Raw genomic sequence first — 23651 nt, 5'->3', positions numbered from 1 at the left:
TAGAAGTATGATAAATGGGCATTGTTCTTTAGCAATTCCTCAACCATATATACACGACAATTAATTATATTGCTTCCTTACCAAACACGGCCTCTACCTTGAAAGAGAAAATGGGGTCACCAAGCGAGAAGAGAGACAAGTATCGTTCTTTCATGTATGGAGATGGTGAGAAGAACACTAAATGGGTGTTTGGAGCACCTCCTAACTACGATGTTGTCAACAAACTCTTCGAACAAGGCCGTACTAAGGTTTATTTTTAATAACTTACAGCTGATGTTACTACAAACTTATGCCTTATTATTGTTGATGCCTTGGCTTTATGTGTTTATGTATTTTCGATTGCACCTTGCAAGATATGGCCGTCAGGATCATTAGAAGAGAAAGTGCAAAATCTGGTGAAGACGATGGAGATGGAACTCTTCCATAAGGCAAACCCTCAGGATTATAAATCAATTGATGCTACCAAGTATACTTCTAGCGTCAATGGTATTTAACTCATCTTTTTTTACTTCTCTTGTATTCGATTCAAAGTAGGATCTCGATTCTGACAACATAGCCGATTGATTGGTGTTCTATCCTTGTTTTCTTTTAATGCAATGCAATGCAAGGAAGAAAGCCTCTAACAGTGGAAGGAAAACGCGAGATAGGGGGTGGTTATAATGCATTTCTGCAGACTTCATTACCAGAGATGATGCGCTTGTATGACCCAGCAAAGGAGACAAAGGAATCATCCAACCAGCTCTTCACAACTACATTTCCTAGAGGGTTTGCTCTTGAAGTTCTCCAGGTCTACTCCGGTCCACCCGTGATCACGTATAAGTTTAGGCACTGGGCTTATATGGAAGGTCCTTTCAAAGGCCACCCCCCTACAGGAGAACTGGTCGAGTTGTTTGGATTCGCTATTTTCGAGGTACACTCTTTACACTATAGGAACAAACTAACTTATCTCCTTCACTAAAACTGGGATTTCAATCTGCATTTGATTTGAAATAGGTGGATGAACAGATGAGGATCATCAAAGTTGAATACTTTTTCGATCGTGGTGAGTTGCTTGCTCCACTTATCAAGGGTTCTAAATTGCAAAGTGCTGGTGAATTGCAGGTGGGTTGCCCGGTTTTAGGAAACACGGCTTAGTAAAGTTAATAAAATGAACCATGGCTTTACCAGTCATAGACATACATCAGTTTACTATCAAGTAAGAAGTATACAGTAGCAAATATAGTACTTCATTTCTTTATAATTATGTAAACAGCATTTCAAATACACACTGTACTGTACTTTCAGTTCGCCGATAGCTGCTGTATGTATTGGTTACATCAGTCTGAAAGAATAAAATACAGAGTTGGCTGGTCATTCATATTCATGCCTATAATATTTAACTATGGTGTAGATATTATATCTAATACAGAAGTGCTTGAGGTGTGCAGATCACCTCAGCAACATTCGTTGATGTTGGGGGTGTACAAGCAACCCATATAATAGAGTTATATGTATAGTGCATATATAGTGGTAAATAAGTAATAGAACCAGAAAGAATGTCAGCTACTCAAGTATAATGGTTATGATTATTGTCGAATAATAGGTGACTGGAATCTCCGGCCATTCTCTCATAAATAGACGGCATTGCAGGAGCTGCTATACTTGATTTCTGCCACCAAAAAGAAACAAATTTACTACAATTATTAGAAGAGCAGTAAGAAAGTATTTGCAGTTGTAAGCAACATGGAAGTTCAACAAACAGGGTAGAAAAATAGTTTCAAGTGACATTGCACCTAAATCGCGCTACTAAAAAAAACAGCAAACAAAAAATGTTATACTATACCTGGTAGTTGGAAAAGTCAAGTGTAAAATCAGCTGGACTATCAATTGGAAAATGATTGCTAACATCATGGCACTGCAAGTTTGGCTGATAGTTTCTAGCAGGATCATAAGCAAGAGTGTTTTGTCGTTGGTCAAAACTTAACATAGACTGAAGATTAGTGTTACCAGTGCTGGGCATATTGAGGCCGTATGGAAGATATGAATACATGCCGCCAAATTGAAGCCCCTGAAAAGCATCCTGACCAATATTGTCTATACCACTAAGTTGGCCAGGGCTATTATCCTCTGACTTACTACTTGTGCTTAGACACCCAAAATAGCTCCCAGAATTAGAACCAGTGCAGCTATCTATATCCCTGTTCATTCACATACAACCTTAATTACAGCATTAGAAAGACAACTAGACAAGTAGAAAATTGTTGAATGTCATGAAAGCATTAATTACTTTTGTCATATTTTACTGTCATGTGGCTACAGAATCCAATCCATCAGAAATATAACCACCATGTTTGCAATCTAAACAAAATAGCCTAAACTGCCTAATCATCAATTGAGTGCAATTATTGTCAGACCATGACATGTACGGAAGCAGAAGGAAAACTTGTGTTCCATCTAACGAAAGCCATGAAAATTTAAAGCCGCTTATAAATAAGGAGCATATTCATTGACAAGATACATGCAATAACCCTCTACAAAACTCATAAAATTGTTTCATGACCCAAATGCCCTGCACAAACTGCAAGTAGTTAACTATGAGTATCTAAATTCTGCAGAATCTTGTTGTAATATGGTAATGAATTTTCAATATTGATCTATCCTGATGCATATTTCCAGCTTTACAGAGGTTTTCCGGTTTCCTGTAATTTTGAGACTATGGTATATTGGTATCTAAACAAAACCCAAGACAAAGAAACTAACAAGTGACAAAAGTAATCCAAATTCCAACATGAAAAAAAGTTTCACCCTTGCATCCCTTCTTATAGTCATTTTATCCAATTATTTGGCAATTCAAAGTAAAGTAACCCCATCTTAAAGAAAAAGGCTTATTTTTCAACTCAAATGAAGCCTTACACACTTCTTAGTGCAAACAATTTAAACCACGGCTGACCTTTGGGTAGGTAACTTTGGCTCCTGAGTTAGACCCATGTGCTGAAAATTATCACTTGCGGTCCATAACAAGGGCTGCTGAAGATGTTGTCCACCACTTGCTTGAACAGGTAGATGTATGCTCTCTTTTAACTGCAGAACATAGACAACAAGTAGACCAATTCAAGTCACAACATAAGCAACTACTCTAACATTTGTATATTGGTAATGAGAGACTGAGGGCGGTGGGGAAAGGTAATGCTAAGATCCCAAATTTTTTTTTTCCTCAAGGTGAATGTATATAAGGCATTACCTCATTCTCCAAGGCCAAACGACGTCTGTTTTGAAAATTTTCCTGCATTTTTTTTATTAAACATAAACCTATCATATGAGAACTGGATTGTAGAAAAAAGCTAAAAAGAGACTATTAGAGTAGGACGACTACCTTTTCCCTTTGAATTTGGCCAAGTGACTTCTCAAGTGAATCTTCCATTTGCATTAGAAGTCCAAAATCGCTGACATTTTCAGGGTTTGTCCAATACCTGAAGGCAATATTTTTTTTTTAAAAAAAACATGAAAAGTGAAGAGAATAAATGTGCTTATCTACTACACTACCACAGTACATATTAAGAGGGTAATAGTGTCGAAAAAACCCAGAAACAGAGGGGTGAGGAAAAGAGGACAGATTTTACATAATCAACAAAATATGTAAATGGGGCGGTGATAAGCTCAGAGAAAGCAGTGCAAGAAGTTTGAAATATTACCATAGTCTTTCATGGATCTCTGCTAGTCTTGTTTGTAGTCTAGAAGCCTGGTCAGTCACATCCTGTAGAGAAAAAAATTCTAAAGAACCAACCCTGGTTCAAATATAAAAAGGTAGGCGGATCATATCATGGATAACTATTGAGTACCTGGGTTCCATGCATACCTTAATATTTGGTCCACTGGTGAAGGAAAAGAAAATAATATATTAGAGGGAAGAAAAGAAGAAGTACGTAAGTATTACCATGAATCCAACATCAGAAAACCAAAAAAAAAAAAGTTTTGAAGTGCATGAAACCACTATATACCTTGAATCAAGCAAATCTTCTATATTTACATCATGTTCCGACTTCTTCTTGTATGCTTTCTTCAGTGCCTAGACTTTCAAAGAGGAAAACATAAAGTTCTTAAGCAGACAAAGCTGGCATATGTAAACAGATACTTGGAAAATCAACAAATTAAGCATAATGGACAACAGACTTACTTCAAGACCTTCCAGCTTTCTGTTTCAGTTCAAAGAACAACCAAGGGGAGCTAAGTTAGTAAGGAACTAAATTCATTATCAATTTGACCAATGTTCAACGCATACCTTTTTGTCCTCTCCTGTGGAGGCAACTGATTAAGCCTAGCAATGATCTCCTCTATGCTGCTACACAAGCAAAAGTAAGACAGTGCTCAGAGACCGAGTAAGCAATCTGAAATCAGCTAGTCACAGCTCCATAATAACAGTTAGTGACAGTGATCAGAATTCGTATAACACAAAATCAGCAGCTATTTTATCTTCAGATTTCAACTGTGTAAACTAAGAGTCTAAGACCAACATTGTAAAGACTAAAGAGCTACAAGAAACAAGAGTTTCCCCTGAATGAAGAATCCAGTGATGTTGCATCAATACGACTCATAGCTTAAAAATAATGAATTAATGGATAAATACCAACCAAAGAGATATCACTCAGTAAGTGTTCCATTTTACTATGAGTTCCCTACCTTCTATTTTCATGATGTGTTAAATTGACTGTTTTAACTACATAACATTTACTTAGTACTATTAGTCATTTTTAACAGTCCTGTCAACGAGAATTACTTTATTGTAAAGGAGGGTGTATAATACTTCAACATTTCAATTTCTGCATAGACACCAAGGAAATGATTCACAATTATCTAATGTTTTTCTACTTGTTCTGCAAACCAACATCTACTATTGTTGCATATATGTTAACAAGCTCAATTGCTCCCACGGAAACTTCAAGCAGTATATAGCCCCGCCCCCCAATTTAAACCCACTTCCCTTCCCTCCCTTATCTGAACTCTGAAATTCAGAAGATCCAACCCATAAACCCTAATTTTCCCCTACCTGACCATAAAAGAGCATAATTTTAAGATTACCGCAAGGTGGTGGTTGTTGAAGTTTATTTCAAGATGAAGTTGTCAAAAAAATAAAGTGGAAGAGTAAAGCATCTCCTAAAGCTTTTGGAGTTAAGTAGAGTGTGTGTACTATGGGATTATGCGCAACCAGCATTGTCAATTAACCAAAATTTTAATTTAATTGAAGAAGTTGGAAAAGGTGGAAATGTTTTTTTTTTTTTTTTTGAGAACCTAGGTTCAAGTAAAAGAGACGCAAAAGGGTAACTAGATTTTGTGCACGTGTGACGTGTATTACAAGAATTGACAATAATAAATTGGTCTCAAGAAGAATAATGGAAAATTTGTTTGTTGTTAATATTTTTATATCAGTGATTGAAATCCAGAGGGAAAGGTTAGACAACTTAGACTTCTACTTCTGTTTATTAGTTCATATGTAAATGGCAACTCAACCTGGTGGTTGCACCCTTGCATTAATGCAGCCTTCAGCTATGTTATGGAAGACAGAAAATTGGATGAAGGGCTCCAACCTCCTTATTGGCTGAATGTTGAAGATCCAAAAAGCAGGTAAAGGGTGGAAGAGGTCTAGAGGACACTGGTTTAATTTTCTAGCAAAGAAAATTGATTGAAATGTTCTCTCTTTTGCAAGTGAGTGAACCGCATGATGCTTATTGAAATCAGATCATGTTCAGTGGGAGCAGTTTTCTGGGTCCATGGATAAGGTCTTCTAAAGCTCATTACTCCATAGCTGTCAAGAGTTACTAAAATTTCTTTTCTTCAGCAACTATAAGAATATGGAATTACATTAGTTTAGTTTATTTAAAAGTATCCTTAAAGTTCAATTTCATGACTACGCAATCCTTGGAGTGTCCCAGAACCCATTGGAAGCCCTCCAATCTTCTAGGTTTATTAATAACTACATGTTCCATATGTCAAACTCAAAGTCATTGGCTTCCCTACTTGTTAGCGAGTTTGATCTCTTACTCTAATTTTATCTTAATGGAATGGTTGTAAATTGTGGTTAATGGCTTTGATGGAAACCTTGAACATAGACTCCTGCTTTTCTCAATCCAACTTGCAATTCCTCAATATACACCAAGCATGATAGGGGAGGGGACAAAAGAACCCAAAAAAACCATAAGATGGAAATAGCTTTAATCACTAAACATGTAAACGATGCAATTGTTTGTCCTTGAGAAAGAAATTGCTAAACACACCAAAGAGAATTGGAAGTAGCTCTAAGCTACAAATCACCCTTTGGGAAAGAAAAACTTAGTTTTAGAGAATAGTAATCGGTAGGGAAATCATACCTGCTTTTAACTTACAAGGTAATATTAGAACTTGTACATATATATCACAGTCATAAGTTTTGGTTATAATAACCCTTATAAAGGAAAAGAAATGTACTCCAAAGGGAATCACAGATCCTAACCTCTAAAATAATACAGATATGAGTCTCATCTGGTCTTTGAAGGATACAAAATATGCATTCTGATGAAATCCTAAACACAGACTTTGTTCTGAAGAAAGTATTAGTTTCTGCAGGACTGCTACAGGATCAAACTGCACATTTCACGTTTATACGGTGCTGAAAGATTATGTAATCCCAGTAAATAAAATTTTCTGGATATAATAAAACCTTCATACAGGGGTTTGTCAAGGCTTCAAGCCAACATAAAATTCTAAGATATCGTCATCACTTGTCAATAGTTTTCAAATAAAGAAGAGGAAATGAACAAATGAAGCTGTGAATATTAACAACAGCCTAGAGTAAGTAATGGTTGTGAAACTAGCTGCATCAAGTTATGCATACATCAAAATGACAGAAGTTGTAATACCTGTGCTTTCCACAACATAAACTAGGTTTGCCACCTGGTGAGAACATGACAAGGGCTAGGTCTATATCACACAATATAGATAGCTCTTGCGCCTTTTTCAAGATTCCATGTTTCCGTTTTGAATAAGTGGCTTGACGGCTGCTTGCATTCTCTAATTTCTTTATATCCAGCTTAACCTTTCCCATCCTGCATCATCTAATATAGATATTACTATTTAAGCTAGTTTTAACCAGTGAACATCTCAGTTTCCAAATTTAAGTGAAATTCATAAACTCAACCATCCACTAGCATAGTCCGCCTTTCTTATAGTTCACATAGAATTTCCCTTTTCAACGAAACAGGATGCACCAAATGAAGAGCTAACCACGAAATACTAGACATGAGTACAGCAACATCACCCCAATGCTTCAAACAACAATTATGCACTAAAGTAGGGAGTGGAGATGGACGTATGCAACCTAATGTCTACATTAACAAAGAGGCCATTACCCATCAGATCGAGTAACTAAATTAAACCAACATAATCAAGGGTCGAACAAGAGTTAGGGATTTACTTGATACCGCAAATTACCACATTATAAGCAGGAGGGAACATTGTCAAGTCTGATATGATAATGAAAACAACCTTCCAAAAATCCGAATTCTAGATAGCTAACTACTTCTACATACTCATCTTTGTATCAGCGGTGAGGCTAAATCTCAAATTCTAGATGGCAAAATGTTACATATCGAACATCTAGCTTGATTTTGCCAGCCTATAACTGGGGAGGCCACATTGTCACCGAGAACCTTTGAGGTTTCTTACACCCTAAAGGCCCTAGTTAGTTAATTAAACACCAAACCCATAACCAAAATACCATAATTATTCAATCCCCAAGTCACTTGCACTTCAAATATTGCCATAAAGTGATAAAGCCATCGACTTTGACATGAATCATGAATATTTTATAAACTAACAAGGTGGGCGTATGTCTATTATTGAAACATGATGTCAGCTAGCTTAGTTGGTTAAATTTTTTTGGTAGTATCCCAATCCCACCTATATAATTCACCCTTTGCCACTCTCTCTACACCTAAAATAACAAAAAAAAATCCCACCCTTAAAACGTTTCTTCTCTAATCCAAACAATGAAACAACAAACTTACAAACGCTCACCACCCATTTCATACTGATTATCATAATGATCGCACAATACACTAAACACAATGCAATGAATTCAAATAAACTACCAAAACAGAAGGGGGAAAAACAATCCAACAAGTGAAACAACCAATTATCAAGAATATACGAAAAACGAAATTGGGCGAAAAATCAAAAGAAATAAAGAATACCCAATATACGAGAATGAAATGTAGCAATGAAATCCAATAATCTGGGATGAGAGACAAGCCAATTGCTAAACGGAAAACGGATAAATTACGATTAAACGGAGTCTGCAATTTTAATTATTAGAGAACGGGGGATTTAAATGGAGGGAGTATGAAGATGGGTTAAGCTTCAAATTCGGGTCATCCAGAAAAAGCGGGAGAATTGGGATCAAATTTTTACTCTCCACTTTGCGTTGGACTTGTACCTCTCATTTTTACACCTTAACTTGCTGGCATAAGAAGATCTTCCACCGGGGCAACTCGGAGCAAGGCCCTATTAATTCTTTTTAATTGTTATACGCCCTCCGTTTATTAAACATTGCGCCATGTTTACTTTTACTTCTCTAACTCATTTCTTTGACTATTTACAAAAGCCACTTTTTATCTGAAAATATATATAAATAAAAATTATTAAAAGTTGATATTTTCAAAATATATTTATACGAATATAAAATGATCTCACGTGAGTATAATTTTTATCATGTATGAATCACAAAAATGGTTAAAGTCGTATGTGAATAGTGTAAAAATCAAAATGGTACGATAGTTAAGGAAGTACAAGTTAATATCACTAATTCTTAAATGGACATTCTTCACACTAAATTTATGGTGGACCATGGCTAAAATAAAGGTCAACACTTTGATTCTAATTTATTTCAGCTTGTTTATTATAATTATTATTAAAAAAAATATCAAATTGGTATCTATGGTACATGTTGTGTTTGAATAATGTGATTTTAAGTCACGAGTCTCTTTAAAATACATAAGGTTACTTTGATTAAAAAATGATTACTATATCTAAGAAAATCGATTTTTAATTTATTAGTCACTATATGTGAATAATAAAGATCACTATATAAATCGTTGGCTTTAGGTCCACAATAATACTATTGTGCACCAGGTCCAGGCAAGAATAATCCAGTTAATATATACGTAAAATTGTTGGTACATACTAATTACAACACTTGTATTAATAACCATAAATCTATACTAATATACAATTTCTACCATCTTTGCTAGCCAATATAGTAATATGTATATTATATCTTTCCATATGAATATAATATACAATGTTCTTAAAATGGGCACATATTTGCAAAAAGTAAAATCCGAAACAACGCCCGAGTCACACGCTAGTTATATTTAAAGGTGGTGTATAATTAATATTGTACATCAGAGTAAAATTTAACTCACACTAGTGCGGAAACAGCCTATAGCGACGCAAACTTTTACCCTATTACGGCGCTAAATAGCGTCGCTAAGACTTATACCGACGCCAGCAAAAGCGCTCTCTTTGCTTGTGTCGCTACCCCCTTTTGCGGCGCAAATTAACAACGTCGGTATATATCAAATAAAGCGCCGCTGATTTGTGGCGCTTTTTGCAACCTACTGAGGCACTTGTATAGCGCCGTTTCAGAAGTAGCTGCGCTTTAAAAGCGTCGTTGTTCTCTGGTTCATTTTCCCTGTAGTACTGACGTAAGAATATGCCGACGCTTTCAAAGCGCCGCTGGCTGGTATCAATTTTAAAGCCCGCTGTACATACAATAACCATTAAAATCATCAAAATATTTATGAAGCAACTAAAATTAGGTTGTCATTTCTTACATTTTCATGATCCACATGTAATATCCAAAACTTATAAATTTAATAGACAAATGAAATGAAAGAACAAAATTTTAACTATTGGTAACTAAATTACATAGTTTGATAGTTTCCAAAGGTCTCTAAAGTAACAACCAAACATGTATCCTTCAAGACAACTCAAGGTATGCTAGTCCTCAAGACAATTCAAGGTATGCTAGTGTATCTAGAACATCAAATGCTAAATCTGGAATCAATATTCTTATACTCTTTAAATGTTCAGCTTGCTGCTTGCTTAATTAAGAAAGAGCATACAAGCGTTGTTCCTAAAAAAATAAAAATCAAGGGCACGTGTTGTCCTCGATCGTCATACTACGCCACATAATTTCCCATCAGCTACTTCTCTATCTCGCTGCTTCGTAGATTAATCTGGAAAAAGAAATAAACATTAGGAGGTTAAAAAGTTCCCCAACATACTCATGCTAGTTTCCTTTGCATTATAAAATACTCAAATAATATTATGGCACAACACAGTTGTGAAAATAAGATTGCAAACAATCTTACCCTTGGGAAGTTAAACCAACAACTAATTTGAGCGTTGCAAAAGAGAACCATCATTGTTAGAAGTTGAAGCATTTTGACCCTATATCAAACACAATTGAAATAGAAAGTCATGACAAAAATTTCAGAAAAGATATATTTTACAAAAAAAAAAGAAGTTATGCTATACTTCAAATATCAAATTAGCCTCACATGCCCATAATTTCAGAACATAGTTAAAGTACAACATCTATCAAAAGCAAGCTTATTATTTTCTTCCTTAGATTTAAAAATACAAAAACAACTAGTACCTTGTCTGTTAGCGGAATATCAGATTCACCAGCTTCAGTATCACTTAAACCATCAGAGTCAGAATCACTTAAGCCATCCGAGTCAGAATTATCGAAGTCAGAACCATAATGTGTTTGGAGCTTCCTTTTCAACTTATGTATGGTCATTCCCTGACTTTTGACACGTTTTCTTAGTCTTTGTGTTAAACCCTCCAGTTTGCGAAAATAATACAGAACCAATGTTTCATCTTTTGTGGACATGTTTAGGCCTTTATGACGTGATGGCCCAGAAGATTCTACAAAATCTGACGGCTTGACCCCTAATCCCAAACCACGAACACGGCTATATTGATCTTTACCTAATACCTTTGCAACAGGATCATCATTTAAGCTTACTTCTAGCCCGCCTTGTTCATCAACAATTTTCCTAATTTGATTCTATAATGAAAAGTAATAAATTCAGTTAGAGTAATTACGCATCATTCCAAAATGAAGCAAGTGGTAATTTACATCATCTGGACTTAAAAGCTTGGTATTAACACATTTCACACAAGGACATCTAAGTTTTCCATCAGATGTTAAATTCTTGATAGCATAATTCATAAAACCATCAACCCCCAATAGATATTGTGTTGCTTTTAATGGCCAAGTCAAATGTTCCTTGATTGTTTGCAAATCCGTAACTAACTACAATGGAAAATAAAAGTCATTCACTAAAATACTAATATTCGGAATAAAGGTGTACTATTTTTAACACAAACAAGAATCAGTGATCATATTAGGGCCAAATTTTGAAGGACTCGTTCTAAGTTTTGCTTAACAGTATACTTTCTTTTGTTACTAAAATTGTTAAGTGGGTAAAGGGGACCTATACAAAAATAATAGATGTTATTATGATTTTGACACCCACTTAGAAAGTAAACAACTTCTACCTAAACATAAGCCCACAATCAAAATATGCACATTGTCCACACAAAGAAGGATGCATATGCAATAAGCAATTAGCCTACTTTTTTCTCATCAGATATCCTCATAAGTTTGTTAATCCAGATCATGAATGAAACTTACCCATGTAACTAAACCAATTAAGAGAGTCCGTTTTAAGTTAGCCAACTATAAGGTTCTCTACCATATTACATTAAACTCGTAGTTGGTGTACTTGAAAGGAGTATTTCACAAAATCTGATCATTTTTATATACTGTTTAGGCAAATAGAGCCGGCAACTGGGAAGATGTTTAAGGCCTAATGCGCTACCCTACTTATATTTATTACTTTAGCTCTAGATTGAGTTCTACAACTTAAAACCAGTAAATAAACAAACAAAACTCCCTAAGTCCTAAAATTAAAATGTCCGGAATTAATCATATTAGTCATACCATAGACAATCACAAAAATATCACAATTATGTTGTTGAGAAAGAATAAATAAAAATCCAATTCTTAATAAATCCAATTCTTAATTGAGTAATGTAAAAGGAGATTTAAGTTTGAACTCATAGATCAAAGAAATAAAATTAATTAGAAGATAAACTAACCTGTGTAATTTCGCTCTTAACCAATACAAATTTGAGCGAAAATTAAGACTTTGCTGCAACCACAATAGAAGTGGGTCATCAAATCATGAAATTTTAATTAAAGAGAAAAGTCAAACCCTTTAATTCATTCTAAAACTTACACCTAATCAGATACATACCCAATTAAAGTTAGATAGAAAATTGCAGGCAATATAAACAATGATATACGGTAATTAGGCAAATTTGCTAAGATTTAACACACATTAACTAATTTCGGTATCTATATAGCAAAATTCAACCGGTAATGGAGTGAAATTTATTAAAGAAACTCAAATTAACAACCAAATTAAGAAATTTAGAAAACATAAATCAATTTAAAACTCAACAAACACAAACTATCCTAAGAAAATTGATAATTTAGAATTGAGAGGACCTCTGACCTTAGTTACGAAGTAGAATTGAGAAGAAAAAAACCAACCTGATTGAAGGAATAAACGAGGTTAGAGAGAGGCAGAGTGGTGTATTACTTGAGAGAGTTGAGCCGCTTGAGCGAGGTTTCTAGGTTTTTTTTTAGAGGCCGCGAGTTTTGAAAGACTAAGGGAGTAAAATATTTCAAAGCGCGCGTCTCTTATTTTTCCTTCTGCAGCGCTTTTGAGCCACGCATCCTATAAGCGTTGTAAGGTTTAATGAGGATGTACTCCGTCAACATTATTTTTATTGAGCGCCTCTACAGAAGTGTCGTAATAAGCCATTTCTCTACTAGTGTCAAAATGCTTAAAAATTACGTCGGTAATTTTCTATCGATTTTCTAGTCATAAAGTTTTAAATTTTAATAAAAAAAAATTCTTCAAAATGACTAACCTTTAAAATGTTTATCCATCACAATTATTTTCATAAGGAGTAATATAAAAGCGCTAATCAAAATATGTTAAAAGTTTTTTAAAAAAACTGGGTAAAATATATCTGATGTACAATAAATATATTGACACTTTGTGAATGCAAGACCTTTTGTATAATAAGAGATTGAAGTTTCAAACTTTGACCCCTAATAGTTTTTAGGCCAAGCTCCACCACTGTTTACTTGATTCTTGTAATGTTACATCTAGAAAAATCTAAATCAATATGTATAGTAAAAAAAAAAAATCTAGTAGTGAGTATGTAGAAAAATCCAGTGTAAAAAAATAGAAATTACATGAGAAATATCTACTTGAGTAAGTGTCTAGAAAAATCTATGAAGAAGGTAGAAATTTAGTTAATGAAAATGGCCAACATTGTACAACTATAAATAGATGTATTGTATTGTTGGATGAAAATGCAATACAAGATATTATATAATACAATTTCACTCTTACACCAAAAATTCTAACAGTTAGCATGGATAATAATGGACACATGCGACTTTACTATTTTACTCTTTGTCTATTTGTGATGATCATTGATAAGGACGAAGTAGTTCTTTGATTATGATTACTTTTGGTTATTTTATACTCTTCATCTCAAACTAATATTCGCGTTTATCATGAGATATGATTTTTTTATTATAATTAATAAGGACGAAGTAATTTCTTTGATTATAGTTACTCTGGTTAGAAAATAATTGAGTAGTTTATAATTTTTATTGAAAAGGTAGTTCAATAATTGGATACTTTCTATTTGATGTGAAAGGTATTTTACTTACTAAAATAGAACTGTAAGAATTAACATACAGTAAAGACTTTGTGCATGGAACCTAAGGAGCATAGACAGCCACAACAATGAAGAATGGCCTAAGTTGTTGTATTGTTATCAACTGTATAAAGAATAATGGGACTAGTTGTATCTGTATTATCAGGGTAAACTTTACAAACTTGTTCTCAAGTTAACGAGACTGTATTGCACCCGGGTGTACAGTGCGCCTTTAATAATTGTATGTGTTTGTCTTTATAGTCAGTTTGGTATCTTGCATTTCAGGTGAAAAAATAAAGAATTTGAAATTACATAAACAAATACGTCGAAAACAAGTTGGGCAAGCAATAAGTAATATAAAAGGGCAAAATATGTTCTCGAATGAAGATGTTAGGCGTAATTAATAAAATGAGATTCAAAAGATAAATTGTTTCTTTAACGTTATAATTTGTGAAACAAAAATTGTAGAGGGAAATTGAAATACCTTTAATTCTCAAACAAATACACGGAATATTAAACATTGAATTGAATTTTCGTGTTTCCCAAACACGAACGTATCCTTGGTTAAAAGAGGTGGGTACTTGATAGTCCGTATATGTGAATTGTGATATGTGGGGATTTTGCTATCAATTGAATTTTTATTTTGAGTTCTTAGTATGGATTGGGCCTTGGTATGGACCAGACATTATCGCAGCAGGCACCAGCCCACCCCAAAGATCCACCTAAACAATTGTGTGATTCCTACCGAAGGCCGTATGACGAAAACACCAGGGAACCGCTTAACCCTGATCAATGACCAAATCCAATTACCTGACATATTTTTGAGGTCGGTACGCCATTTAGAACTACTTCCTCAATTAACTATTCACATACTCTATTTCAACTCTCAGCTCTTTGTGTTTTATCATTGAGAAAATGCATAGTAATGCAGAATTTTATTATACACGTACTCCATACCAAGTTTCCCTTTAACAAACTAGGAAAACATGGCGTCAAAACAACTGGAGCCTAAATTAAACATTATTCTCCCACGTTTAAATACTTTGGTATTATTTGATTGTCAATATATAATACTGTAACCTTGTTCAGATTATAACACTGTAACATTGTTCAGAACTTCAGATTGTGACCTTATGGAGTTATGGGGATGAATTTTTTCGTTAAAGACTTAAAGCCTTGAAGGCATGTTTGTTGGACTATTTACAGTTTACTAGGATTCAAAACTATACATGGAACTGACCAGATGCGCGGGTGACGTTGTGAATAATGCATTAAATAGTATTCAGACTCTACACTGTGTGAAAACTCATGGGACTTCCATTTGTTTTATTCTGATCTAGTTGACATCAAGATCGAATCATGACCAGACTTGACAAAACTGACCAGTACTCGATCACTTTTTCCTTCCATATTGCGAACTTTATCCAAACTCATGTTGTGTACAAAAGTAAACTTAATGACCCCGATTTTGACACAAATCAAAACATGATGTCCCTCGACGCGGCTAATATTGATTAGCATGATTAGATGGGCTAAGTGTTTAGAGGTGGCATCCATAAGCAAGAGCCAAAAAATGGTTGTATTATACCCTACATAAACAAAAGGAGAGTAGTCAATCAAAATCAAAATCAAAATCAAAATGCAAATCAATAACATATATTAGGAAATACTGTTAGAGTTTGTTACATATATCAGGAACAGCTATCAGTTTTTGGAGGCCAGGCCAGGTTTGAGAAATGAGACAATATGGTTGCCCAGTAACACCTAACTGTTTCAGCCCACTTGTTCAAATGTGGGTTCAATTTTTGTAGGTCCATTTTTCTTTTGTGGGCCCTTGTTTCCTGTATCTAGTTAATGTTGTTTGTACCATGGATTTTCTGCCCTGTCTATTTTTGCTCTATGAGTCTATGCAAGCCTGTTCACGTTACCAACTTGCAAACATGCATGCTTCACATACAGTTCACACCCTTTGACATTAATTATTGTGATCGAGTTACAGTTTCATACTTTTGTTGGAGCTCTAGAAAAAAGTCACGAATTAAGGTAATGATGTAAACGAGGACTGTCAAATACTGTAATCAATTACTGTAACCAATTGAGTTACATGACATCCACTCTAAAGGATTGCTTTCTTCACCTTTTAAAAAATACAATATTTTATTACAATAAGTTTCAAACGGGTTTAATAAGGTTTAATCAGGTCCTTCATGTTTCTACCTTGTCTTATCTATTTTAATCATATCCAATAAATTCAACTCAGATAAGTTTAAGAGATTTCAGAACATACATGTACTCTGTGTACCTCTGCTCTTATGTTTTTCTTAGGACTATTGTGTTTAGTCTCTAGGAGACACGTAGAACAATACGTGGTGAAGTCGAAATTGAATTTCAAGATTTTCGATACAAAGTTTATTATAACACTTAAGTTGAGTAAGATAGTTGTTATCTGTTGTTATACTTAATTGGTATATAGTTACTTTGATGTTGAAGTTTTCAAAATGGTTAGGTCAAACTAAACCATCGAAGTATCCCTATTTGACCCTTTTATATTAACAACCTCGATCTTAACAAACTAAAACGTACTACAACTCAAATCTTAAATGTATTTTGTCTTTCGCAATGGGGGTTTTAAAAATAAAGATCTAATGCTGCCTCCCTCAAGAAATAATAGTCCGTGTTTCTACTAAGTACGTCGTGAATGTTGGGTACAAAACTTATTTGTACAATGTTCACATACTTGTATACAAATGAAAATGGAAAACAAAAACCAAAAGAAAAAGAAAAAGAAAAAGAAAAAGAAAAAACAGAAAGAAAAAACAGAAAGAAAACATTGTATAAAATTGTAGTAGCATTCCCCAACAAATTCCAAACGAGGATAACTACTGATGACCCAATTAAAATTGTTTGTGGCCCTTAAAAATAAGTTGGAGGCGCTTATGTTTAGAAACAAGTTAAAGTTGGACCCTACTAAAACTACTAAACTAGCAATGTATTGTCCTGGAATGAAGCCTTTAGCTTGGCGTTAATGAAAACGCAAGCCTCATATTCGATCAATCGTCATGACTCATGACTCATGACTCATGACTCGTGACATGACAATGGTGGGACGTTAATCTAACAACAATGATAACAATTGCCCCTGGAGAAGAGCTTGCAAATGCAATGGCATTCGATCCAACAACTATAACAAAATTGCAAAATTATGGCCCAATAGACCTTTATAAGCACATTAATTTTGCCTATATTCGGATTACGTAAGGCCTATATATGTGCACAAATTATAAACTGGTCAAAGATTCAATAAAGATATATTGGGTATTTATAGTGTAATCTAAACACAGAATAAGTATACATTAATACCACTTTTATGGTAATGCCTATATATATGGTCGGGCAGTTGTTCCAACACCAAGTCTAGGAAAGAGGTGAGATGAATGGAAGCTGCATGCCTGCATACATATATTCTCAGGGTATCAAATAGTAACATATCATGGACTCTCATTGATTGTTTTCACATAAGCAACCCCACATGTAATTTAAATTTAAATTTAAATTTAAATTTAAAAATAGCAATCCTACATAAAATTTAAAATTTTAGACCAATAAGAACTCAGGGTATCATACCCTAAGGGTATATATAGCATTTTCGGAGATGAAGTGAGCAAGCAATAATAATTAATGGTGGGAATCCAAGGGGGAGTACTAGTAGTCATAGATCAGCTAGAGTAGGCCTATATGGCTAGTTATATCGTGGTATAAATAATTGGCTGTTATTAAATTGTATCATTATATCATTGTATATTTGTATGTAGTAAAAAGGATTATGTTAAGGTTATGTCAGAGAGGACTATATGAACCGTTGGGCCTGCCTTTGTTTTTTGAAGAAAATATACAAGTATGACTGTATGAGGATGGGGTGGGGTGGGGTGGGGTGGGATGGGTGGGTCTATCGCACGTGGGAATCGTACAATCTTATGTCCTTTCAATTCTTTACCCTGCCCTGCCCTTCTAATACTCGTAAGCTTCATCCGTTCCGTAATAACTTACTCGTTTCTACTCAGACTCACTAAGTTTGCTAACACATAATGTTATAAACTACAACAAACTATACTTTGCATTATGAAAACGTAATTACAGAGACTAGACTAGGACGAGATAATCTTTGTCCTTAGGATAATATTAATTCTCACTATATTGTTGATGAGATTCAAAGCTAATTTATCTCCAGAGTTCCTAATTACGAATGTGATACAACAAACTCAACCATTCACATGAATATGTATTTTGGAAAAAACTGACATTGTGAGAAAATGAGAAAACGTAGTTAACATTAACATTATGCATTAGGTTAAATAGGAAACCAATATGACAGTTACTAAATAACTGCCCTTGGTATAATTAATACCGAAATATTAATTAATTAATTAACCGCGAAAAGATTATCGTTAAATATGTCATTAATTAAATCGTGCGCGTGCAAAGTCCTAAGTCTTGATTACTAATATATACTCCGTAGTCATATTACCAACCCAATACTAGCACATCAATCTCAATGTTTTACTTGGCCCAACAACTCAACCCAACACATATTCAATATATGAGTCACATGGGTATAATCGATATATTTAAAGATATTCTAAAGGCAAATTTGCCAAAAATGACCTTTTATAACTCAAATTTTGCGAGAAAGGACCTTATATAATTTTTTTTGTGAAAACACACCTTAAAGTAATTTTTTTTGCGAGAAAGGACCTAAGGAATGTTTCCGGCATTGACTGAGCTTTTCCGGCCATTAACTTGCACGTGAGCAGCACGTGTGGCTTACGTTGGCTAAAGACAATGATTTTCCTGACTCTTGAATTTTCAAACTTGATTTTATTTCGGTTTTTCTTTTCAACTTTAGGTTTTAAAGCTTAGAATTTTGGAGGAAAATTGGGTGTGATTAGCAAAATAATGCCACACGTGCTTCTCACGTGCAAGTCAATGGCCGGAAAAAACTCAGTCAATGCCGGAAATTTACTCTTGGTTGTCTTTCGCAAAAAAAATTACATTAATGTGTGATTTCACAAAAAAAAATTTATATAAGGTCCTTTCTCACAAAAAAAATTACATTAAGGTGTTATTTCACAAAAAAAAATATATAAGGTCCTTTCTCGCAAAATTTGGATTATAAAAGGTCCTTTTTAACAAATTTGCCTATTCTAAACTATATATTTCTTTCATGTGAAATAATATTCCTAAACACAAACGTTGAAGACTCCTATCTAGGCGTAACACATAACATAGTTTTAGGGTAAGACAATAAACTTGAAATGGCAGATAACTGTGACTCACTTACTCCATCAATGAATGAAAAGAAAATCTTCACCGCCCCTAAATCAAAGGCGCTGTCCTTTTTCCTCCGTATTATTACTGCAAACTCTGCATAACACAGTTAAATAACTTCTTACTCCTACGTACATCATTTATTTATTTATGACACTTTTTTTTATTAACAAACTCGAATTCCCAACCCTTCCCTTCTCTCAATTTGATTTTTTTAGAGTACGGGGTACGGAGTACTCCGTATTAAACTTCTTTCTTTTAACTTACACTTACGACTAGCTAGTGCTCGTGATACTACCTCCGTTTCGAAATAATTAACTCTTATAATTCACTTTAAGGTCAAAGATTATAATTTTTAATCATGTATTCCACTTAATTATACGTACAAACCTAAAAATACAAACGCACACTACAAGAATTTGTATTTTTAATGACAACCCAATTACGACGGGGCAAAAATCCCGTCGCAAAAAAAAGTCTTTTACGACAGGACTAACAACCAAACAAAAACGAGAACAAGCATCGTAAATGTCTTTTATGACGGGTTAACGACGAGATTTTCCATTAACGACAACCCCTTTTATGACGAGTTCGCAACAAGAAATCCCGTCATTAATCAACGATTATTAGCCTTTAACAACGGAATTTCGCAATTCGTCTCACTGATTTAGTAATTGTTTACTTAGTTATCTAGTGAGTTATCGATCCGTTAGAACTGGACACATTGCACATACACGGGTACGCTTAATGGAATAATCCAAGTCGACAATATTAAAAGGTCACTGAATCACTTATCACTGATGAGTGATGACAGTAAATATCATTGGTTATAGGTTAAAAGAAGATAGAGTTAATTGCTGTTAGTCTGAAATAATGATCCAGTACGTAGTTGTTGCTTCCTTCTGTTGACATAGTAATAAGCATGAATACTATTACAACATTGAGCTGTTAACATCTGCCCTTTTAAAACCCCCATTACTATTTATTATTTTTACTATTTGTAGAAGTAAACGCCAAATGGAAGTCATTACTTTAAAGACTAAGCAGTAAGCTAGTAGCATGAGTGAATTTATGTTGTTTCAATAATTACGAGTGTCGTAATCGGTGTACAAGGCTCTCGTTATTTAGTGCAGGTGTGGAGAATTCACGGTTCAAATGTACCCATTTACTCTTGTTTTAAAAAGAGTTTGCTTCCAATTAATGATCGGACTCGTGATCTAGCGGATACTCTGTATCAAGTAGACACTTGAATATCGCGCCTTTCGATACTTACTGACTGTTAAAAAGCTAAAGTTTAGGTACAATTTCAATAATAATTGTCTAAATGTAGACATATATAATTGGTAATGGTACATCCCTAGTTTAGTGCACTGGAGTCTGAAACTGAAACGGCCTATATGTTTAGTGACTTTAGTCTGTCATCTTCATTGTACGTAGCCCAGTATTATTTAGGTCACATGTACTATTATTTAATTAGCTAAGCTACCTATTAAATATTTAATTTACTACGTACCTATGTTCGATTAATTTATAAAGGGTCATATGGTACGTTGCAAATACATTAGGATACAGAAATTGTTTATAAGATAATTGCATTTGTTAAGGAGCGTAAATTGTTGTTTTTGTTGATCATTAAGAAATTTTCTCATCCCGTGCTTCTTCGGGTAATTAAAGTGGAAGTACAGGTTGAAGTTGATCGAGGAGTTAGAAATGATCATGAGAAGTTTGAGTACTAATTTTAAATGTCTATATTGAATAAAAAGTACTCCGTATGACGACCACATATTATATACTTATAGAGTAATAAAAAAGGAATATCAAGAAAATTAAATAAAGAAGTTAAAGATAGAATTGTACGTGGTAGATCGATGATATGGGCAATGGCAGGTTTACGTACAAAGATAGGGGGCCATCATGAACAAAATAACTTTAATCAGAGAGATCAACATTTCTATCCTTTTCTCCTTCCTCTCTTTGGCATCCATGCGCATGTCGTACCAGACTTCTTCTCTTTAAGTTTTTTTTGCTTCAAAGACTTTATTCTCTATATATATTAATTCGCACGGTTTGATTTGCACTTCGTTTTCAACACATATCATCAAATTACATGATTTTTTCATTGTCGCTCGATCTAAATAACTAGGGTTGAATCGATATGGTTATCAGTTCGGGTACCCGATCCGAAATTTGGTTATTGAATATGGTTACTGATATCATTTTATAAATAACGGGTACGCGATAACGATCCGATAAGCACTTTTATTAAATTTTTCCCAATTTAAATATTTTTCCCAAGAGATCAAAATCCTAAATGTTAATAATCAATATATATTTGAGTAAATTCTAATTTCATTAGTAATTCAGTCAAAATCATGTGTTAATGTTGGTGTTTAGTGTTGAATGATACTCTCTCCGTTTTTATTTAAGAGATACACTTGCCTTTTCCGGCCGTATTTATTTAAGAGATACACTTGTCATTTTTAGTAGCTTATCAACCCCACCATCTAATTAAATAATACATCTAATTTACCCACCCCACCTCCCACCCCCTTAAAATGACATGGTCACCACTTGTTTACTTATTAAAATATCTACCCAACCCCACTTGCTTTATTATTTTTATTCATTCAAATCTTCTTCTTAATACACGTGCCCGACCAAGTGTATCTCTTAAATAAATACGGAGGGAGTATTACAATAATCTGGTTATAAAGTCAATCTTTTCCAATTGGATATCATAACGGGTACCCGATATCCGATCCGAAAGTTTGGTACCCGAAATACGGATCCCCGACCTTAACGATTCGGTTCATGGATATAAGTTTTAGCCTTGTTAATTATCGATTACCCGATCCAATAATGCTATTGGTTCGGGTACCAAACCCATACTCACCCCTACTCATAACACGGTACACCTACGTACAATTTTACAAAAATGACATTTCATAACAAAGTCTAATTATTTTCACACTCTCTTGATTAATAGTTGCTCTATGAAACTATCATATGTCCGACCTATTATCACGAATATTGCACGTTATCGGCATATTTAGTTATAATTTTCATTGTGTAATTTCTTCCACCGAAAACTCTCCATGAAAATTTATAGGCAAATTTGTCAAAAACTACCTTATAAAATATGATTTTTGCGAAAAACTACCTTATAAAAAAAATGTTGTAATAAACTACCTTATAAAAAATTTATGTTGTAAGATACTACCTTTTCCCGAATTATGAACGTTTGATCGAAATTTCGGGATTGACTTTACCATATATATGTCACGTGCCATTTAATTACGTCTTTCCCGTTAGATGTCGCGTAATATGCACCTAGTAAAGTCAACGTCGTAATTTTAAATTAATGCTCATAATATGGCCAAAGATAGTATCTTACAACATAAAAATTTTATAAGGTAGTTTATTACAACATTTTTTTTTATAAGGTAGTTTTTCGCAAAAATCATATTTTATAAGGTAATTTTTGACAAATTTGCCAAATTTATATTCTTTCCTACCGCAGATGCTGAGACTTGAGAGGGAAATATATATAATGTTACGTACTGCCGCTTTTTACGTAACTTCAGGTTTTCGTGCATTTTTTTTAGCCCTCGCTTTGGAGGACTATTAGGCACTTATTGGGTTGTCAATTCGGACAAACGAATCGGGGTTGAGTTAGGTTTGTCGGATCATGTTGAAACGAGTTCATTTGCCTGTCGGGTTGGATCGGGTCGTGTTGAAAAATTAACAGGTCGATTCAGTTCAGATTAGTAGACACTGTATCATTTCGGGTTGAGTTCATATCGGGAAAGATAAATTTTAGATCGGGTTCATATCAGGTCGGCGTATAGTCTGGTCGGGTTGGGAGGGGTTATAAACGTGTTTAGTCGGGTTGTAACAGTTTTGCATCATATCGGGTGGGGTTATAGTCGGATCGGGTCAGGTCGATTTGGGTTGGAACACAACAGGTTGTAAACGGATTTAGCCGGGTTGTAACAGACTCATATCATATATGTTCGGGTTCATCTGATAACTGTCTGAAATGAATCGGGTTAAATAGGTTTAGGGGTTCAGGTCCATATATATCAGTTCGGGTTCTTAATTATCATTTCGGTTCTTATTGGTTATGGTTCGTACCGTTTGGATAAATCAGTAATGGGATGAAATGAATAGCAGGTTGTACTTCGGATCAGGTCAATTCCAATTCACACTACAAGAATTTGTATCTTTAACGACAACCTAATTACGACGGGTCAAAATTCCCGTCGCAAAAGCCTTTTGCGACGGGGCTAACAACCAAACAATGACGGGAATAACCGTCGCAAATGTCTTTTACGACAGGTTTACGATGGATTTACGACGGGATTTCTATTAACGACGGCCCCCTTTTATGACGGGTTCGCGACAGGAAATCCCGTCGTTAATCAACGATTATTGGCCTTTCGCGACGGGATTTCCCGTCGTTAATAGTACAATTTCTTGTAGTGTCAAATTATAAACAA

At 34.4% G+C, this 23651-nt stretch overlaps 2 protein-coding genes and 1 long non-coding RNA gene across 5 annotated transcripts; 1 reads left to right on the top strand and 2 right to left on the bottom strand.

The window, feature by feature from the left end:
• Window positions 1–39: 39 nt before the first annotated feature.
• LOC110782997 (pathogen-related protein) lies at window positions 40–1357 on the top strand. Its single transcript, XM_021987298.2, has 4 exons — window positions 40–248; window positions 354–486; window positions 609–910; window positions 994–1357. The coding sequence occupies exons 1-4, from the start codon at window positions 111–113 to the stop codon at window positions 1132–1134; spliced, it is 714 nt and encodes a 237-aa protein (XP_021842990.1). The 5' UTR covers window positions 40–110; the 3' UTR covers window positions 1135–1357.
• Window positions 1206–8479, bottom strand: LOC110782996 (agamous-like MADS-box protein AGL30). 3 transcript variants are annotated; one of them, XM_056827417.1, is made up of 12 exons: window positions 8202–8479; window positions 6870–7064; window positions 4259–4318; window positions 4154–4172; window positions 3978–4045; window positions 3836–3851; window positions 3672–3733; window positions 3353–3449; window positions 3221–3262; window positions 2930–3060; window positions 1823–2177; window positions 1206–1648 (listed from the first exon to the last, which is right to left on the bottom strand). In XM_056827417.1, the coding sequence occupies exons 2-12, from the start codon at window positions 7052–7054 to the stop codon at window positions 1547–1549; spliced, it is 1137 nt and encodes a 378-aa protein (XP_056683395.1). In that variant the 5' UTR covers window positions 7055–7064; window positions 8202–8479; the 3' UTR covers window positions 1206–1546. The 3 variants fall into 3 exon arrangements, with proteins under 3 accessions (XP_056683395.1, XP_021842989.2, XP_056683398.1); XM_021987297.2 differs by having other exon boundaries at window positions 6870–7055; window positions 8202–8477; XM_056827420.1 differs by having other exon boundaries at window positions 4259–4315; window positions 6870–7055; window positions 8202–8477.
• A 1484-nt stretch (window positions 8480–9963) lies between these two features.
• Window positions 9964–12829, bottom strand: LOC130466206 (uncharacterized). Its single transcript, XR_008926217.1, has 5 exons — window positions 12641–12829; window positions 12184–12236; window positions 10670–11086; window positions 10383–10461; window positions 9964–10247 (listed from the first exon to the last, which is right to left on the bottom strand). It is a non-coding gene; the product is annotated as an uncharacterized lncRNA (long non-coding RNA).
• Between the last annotated feature and the right edge of the window lie 10822 nt (window positions 12830–23651).

This window comes from Spinacia oleracea, chromosome 1 (assembly GCF_020520425.1).
Source record: "Spinacia oleracea cultivar Varoflay chromosome 1, BTI_SOV_V1, whole genome shotgun sequence".
Taxonomy (NCBI): domain Eukaryota; kingdom Viridiplantae; phylum Streptophyta; class Magnoliopsida; order Caryophyllales; family Amaranthaceae; genus Spinacia; species Spinacia oleracea.
This window is presented reverse-complemented; position numbering and strand designations above follow the sequence as displayed.